This window comes from Talpa occidentalis, unplaced genomic scaffold (assembly GCF_014898055.3).
Source record: "Talpa occidentalis isolate TD23 unplaced genomic scaffold, MPIMG_talOcc4v2.1 talOcc4.2, whole genome shotgun sequence".
Taxonomy (NCBI): domain Eukaryota; kingdom Metazoa; phylum Chordata; class Mammalia; order Eulipotyphla; family Talpidae; genus Talpa; species Talpa occidentalis.
The window spans coordinates 20,949,220-20,953,939 of NW_023602073.1; the positions used below are offsets into that span (position 1 = coordinate 20,949,220).

The 4,720-nt window shown below is 33.5% G+C and overlaps 1 protein-coding gene across 1 annotated transcript; it reads left to right on the plus strand.

Annotated features, from left to right (window-relative positions):
- The first annotated feature begins 3,289 nt into the window (after window positions 1-3,289).
- LOC119251050 (olfactory receptor 14J1-like) lies at window positions 3,290-4,222 on the plus strand. Its single transcript, XM_037518557.1, has one exon. The coding sequence runs from the start codon at window positions 3,290-3,292 to the stop codon at window positions 4,220-4,222; it is 933 nt and encodes a 310-aa protein (XP_037374454.1).
- Window positions 4,223-4,720: the final 498 nt, after the last annotated feature.

The following is a 4,720-nucleotide window of genomic DNA, read 5'->3' on the forward strand; positions in this document are numbered from 1 at the left end:
GTCTGTTAGACATAATACTCTTAACTAGTTATAAACTAAATTAATGACTCATTGATTCAATTAATAGCACTTAAGTCATTTTGTTGGATATTTTAGAATCTAATATACAAATTAAAAGATTTTTCTATAACTTGGTCCAATAAAAACAAATAAGCTGAAATTCCAGGTGACTAGATGTATTCATTAAATAATCACAATAAAAAAATCCTCCGTAGGAATAAGCAATATAATTGCAATTTTGGTCCCAGGATACTTAACAAGACACCAAATGCCTAGAGCAACCAGAAGCTCTGTGTATCCCATAGAGATTGCGTAATCTAACCTCCAGTGGCCAAAGAGAGTTGAAATGGACTTATTTTTTTCCACAGTTCACATTTTTCTGAATATGGCTGATTTATTTCAGAGACCTGGACTTTGAGCTAAGTGTCAGCAGCTCACACTGACTGCTTCTCCTTCTGTTGAAGGAAGAAGCTATTGACTATGCTCTGGTGAGTGTGATTCTAAAAGGCAAATTACACAGAAAAAATGGAAAATCCGTACATTATTGGTTTTGAGTGTGTTAAGAGAACCAGAAGGTGCCATTTAATTTGTAAAACATGAAATCTATATGAGCTATGATTATTTCAATGGAAATTAGGACTCAGTTAGAGAACGTTATAAATTCCTTCCACTCCAGAACCATTTTGTGGAGGGCAATTTCCACGTCCCTAGTAATGTTTTTCTTCATATAACATAAGAGAAATAACGCAGCATGACTATATCACAGTATGGTGCTGTCTGATATTCCTTGTATGCATATTATTTATCGACTCTTATAATATTGACTTATAAGAGATAGGAGCTGCTTTCAACATCAGAGATTATAGATAAATTGTTGAAATATGTTAGAAAAATTTTAAATTTAAATGGATCAGATATTTTAACCATAGCAAAATAGTCACATTTCCATCTTCACAAAGTTAAAGATTAAAAGAAATCAGGTAGACTGAAATAGCATAAACAGAGACCATGCTTCTTGTAATAACAAGTCATCAAGTCTTCTGATACTAACTCTTAGGGAAAACTTCTGAGATAGAGAAATTCAAGAAATTCTGGAATGGATATATGAATAATCACATACATATTTTAGATATATAGACAAAAGGACTCCTAAAGTAACTTGTCAAGATGATTAAATGTATCGTAATACAGTTATCAAAATTTTGTTATGTTTTTAAAACACTATATTTACCTAAACACTAAGATATAATGGTTAGCAATCTAATGTTTTCCTAAACTGTGATAGAGATTTTAGATTTTCAATGTTCCATGATCTAGTAAAGCAAATAATTTGTGGACATTGAAATCGTAGACATAAAGCCAATGTAAAATTCTGATCAATACTGAAAGTAGGAATTTCATTAAAGTAAAAAAAGTCTATCATTGGATTCTTAGTTAAATTGCTATGTCATAATGAAAAAGTCCTGAAATAATATCCAAGAACCAGCAAAAGAGACACTTTAAATTCCTTCTTTGTTTCCCCTCATTTGTATTTGGTATCACAGAGAATTAATACAACAGTATATAAAATAAGTCTGAGATCGATATTTATAACCCATAGTGTGACAAAGTTGTTTTAAACACCTACATAATTGGGTTGATATGTATTTTATATATATATATATATATATATAAACATATATATGTTGTTTTTTTTCCAAGAGAGAGAAAACATATTTAAAGATTTAAAGATGAAAACAAAAACTTAATATAATCCCACTACATGGCCACTGTAATAATTATCTACAATTGTTGATTTAAAATAATGGAAAGAATTTAGAGTAAATCAAGCAATACTTCCATGTATGTGAAATGGAGACTTCTTGTTGGTTCCTAAAGGAAAAAAAAAGCAGCGTTCTCCTAGAAATGTAAGAAGTGGAAGTTTCTGGAGGTTCCGCACACTTCATCTGCCTTGATGAGTAGGTGTGTCATCTCTAGAAATGTCAGGTGTCATCTTTAAAGTCTTTTTTCAATGCTTCTTAGATATAAAATTAGCAGGGTTAATTTAAAGGTATTTTAATACTCCAGTGTACCACACCCAGACACACATATACACATATGCACATATGCACACACACACACACACACAGAGTAAGACTGACCCAATTTTTAAATAAGTTTACCTGTGTCTGCAAGGGACTGTCTGATCTATGCCAAGTCCTCTCCATCTAGCACAGACTTGAATAATTTCCCAATTAATTTACATAGTTCACTACAGAAGCTCGAAGCATCCATCACCCTCAGCTTCTCAGTGAATCACTGCAGGTGCATCGTGGATTTCAGGATGAAAACTGAAAAGAAGGATCATTTTCCTGTGTCTCAGGTCAGGCTAACAAATCTTTAAACAGCAATAAACACAATCATTCACTTGCCATTCAGCAATAATTACTGTTGTTATATATTTCAATTACTTATACTCTTTATTCTCTGTTTCCGTGTACTTACATAACTTGAGAATATAAAATGTCTTTTATTCTCATTTAATGTGTTAGATATAAATTGATATTTCATAGGTTTTTGTACATTTTATTTAACTAGGAATTAGAATAAATGATATTTTCATGTGTGCATTTGTTTCTTAACAAAGTATCCCAGGAAAGGTGTGTTCTTTTCCATTCTTTTGGGAAATTAGCATTTTTCATCAATTTTTATGATATTTGACATTAATGATAGTGGTTTATTTATATATATATAATTATTGCACAGGTACTATCAGTTTGTTAATTCATAATTTTATGTATTGAGAAAATAAGTGGTTAGAAGATTAAAAATATGGGAATTTTTCATCTCGTATGAAAAATAATTATAAAGTTGCAATAATAAAGCCATTATGGTTGGAATGGTATATGAATATATAGAATGAAAAATGGAAGTGAATACGCAGAGAAGATTTGTACATGTGAGAATATGAACTGCATAAAACTTTTCCATAAAAATCCACATATTTTCAGATTTTATTTTGTTAATTTTATTATATACATACATTTTACCTAACCTTTGATTGAATGGCAATATTAATATTTGTAATTCCTTATATGTGTTTCCATGACTGAGTGTAAATGATTTAAAACTGGTTGATCTGATTATTAGCATAGAGACTGATAAGAACTACTTTCACGTTTATGATGAAATGTGACTTCCAGTGAATTCTTGCCTAACTTCATTAAGGTTAGATGGTAAAATAACAGAAATTTCCTTTCCAATCGTCCCGTCTTGTCTTTCAGTCAACATCACTAGGAAATTAAGGACTATGGCTAATTTCACTCTGAGTGGGTTTCTTCTGATGGGGTTTTCTGCCAAGCCTGAACTAGAACTTGTCCACGCTTCTCTGTTCTTAATCTTATACACGGTGGCAGTAATTGGCAATCTCCTCATTATCACCGCAACTTCCATGGACAATAGTCTCCACTCACCTATGTATTTCTTCCTGAAACATCTCTCCTTCCTGGACCTGTGCTACATTTCCGTGACTGTACCAAGGTCCATTTACAACTCTTTCATGCATAGTGGCTACATTTCCATAGGGGAATGCATAGTGCAGGGTTTTGCTTTTGTTCTTTGTAGCTCTGCTGAGCTCTCCATGCTGACAGTGATGTCTTACGATCGCTACGTGGCCATCTGCCTTCCACTGCGCTACGAAATCATCATGGATGTCAGCACCTGTGTCCACGGAGTCCTAGGTGTCTGGGTCAGTGGGGTAATTTCTGGAACCATGCACACAGCTGCCATTTTCTCTATGCACTTCTGTAGTTCCAAGGTTCACCAATTCTTCTGTGACATCCCCCAGCTCCTAAAACTCACTTGTTCTAATGAGTATATCAGTGAGGTTGGGGTCAGTGGCTTCTTAGCTATTGTGGCCTTTCTTTGTGTCACCTTCATTGGACTGTCTTACACAAAGATATTCTCTACTGTGCTGAGGATGCCTTCTGCTGAGGGCAGAGCTAAGGCCTTTTCTACTTGCCTTCCCCATCTTGCTGTTGTTTTATTATTCATTTCCACCGGTGTCTTTGAGTTTCTCAAGCCTCCTTCTAACTCTTCTAGTGCACTGGATATTTTACTCACTATTATGTACACAGTTGTGCCCCCAACACTCAACCCAATGATCTACAGCCTGAGAAATCAATCCATAAAGGCAGCTCTAAGAAGGGTTTTCCAAAGAAGAAAAGCTGACCTCTTTTGTTGATGAACATTTGTTAATTCTTATTTGGGAGTTAAGTGCAAAATATATTGGGAAAACATAACAGAGGCCACCAACACATTAAAGTTAAATAAGACAATGTTATAGAAAATACATTTTTAAAATATGCCAGGTATTTTATTTGTTCAAATTATATAACTTTAATTCAAGAATTGGTTTATAATGTTCTTCATGATTTAAGGGTATAAGTTCACATATCTTCAGCTATATTTCACCCCAAAGCATCATAATCCTTCACCAAAAATCCATTGGGTCCCTCCTCTCCAATAACTTCCCAACTCAGAGCCTCCTACTCTGGTAGACTCATTCTTCAATCAGATTTCTCAGATTTATTTTGATTTAGTGTTGTTTTTCCCTTTGCTTTACTTCTCTATATTCTACATATGAGTGAAATCATTTGGTATTTGTCTGTTTTCTTTTAGCATCAACCCCTTTAGTTCTATTTATGTTGTCACAGGTTATCATAGTTCATTTTTTTGTTTA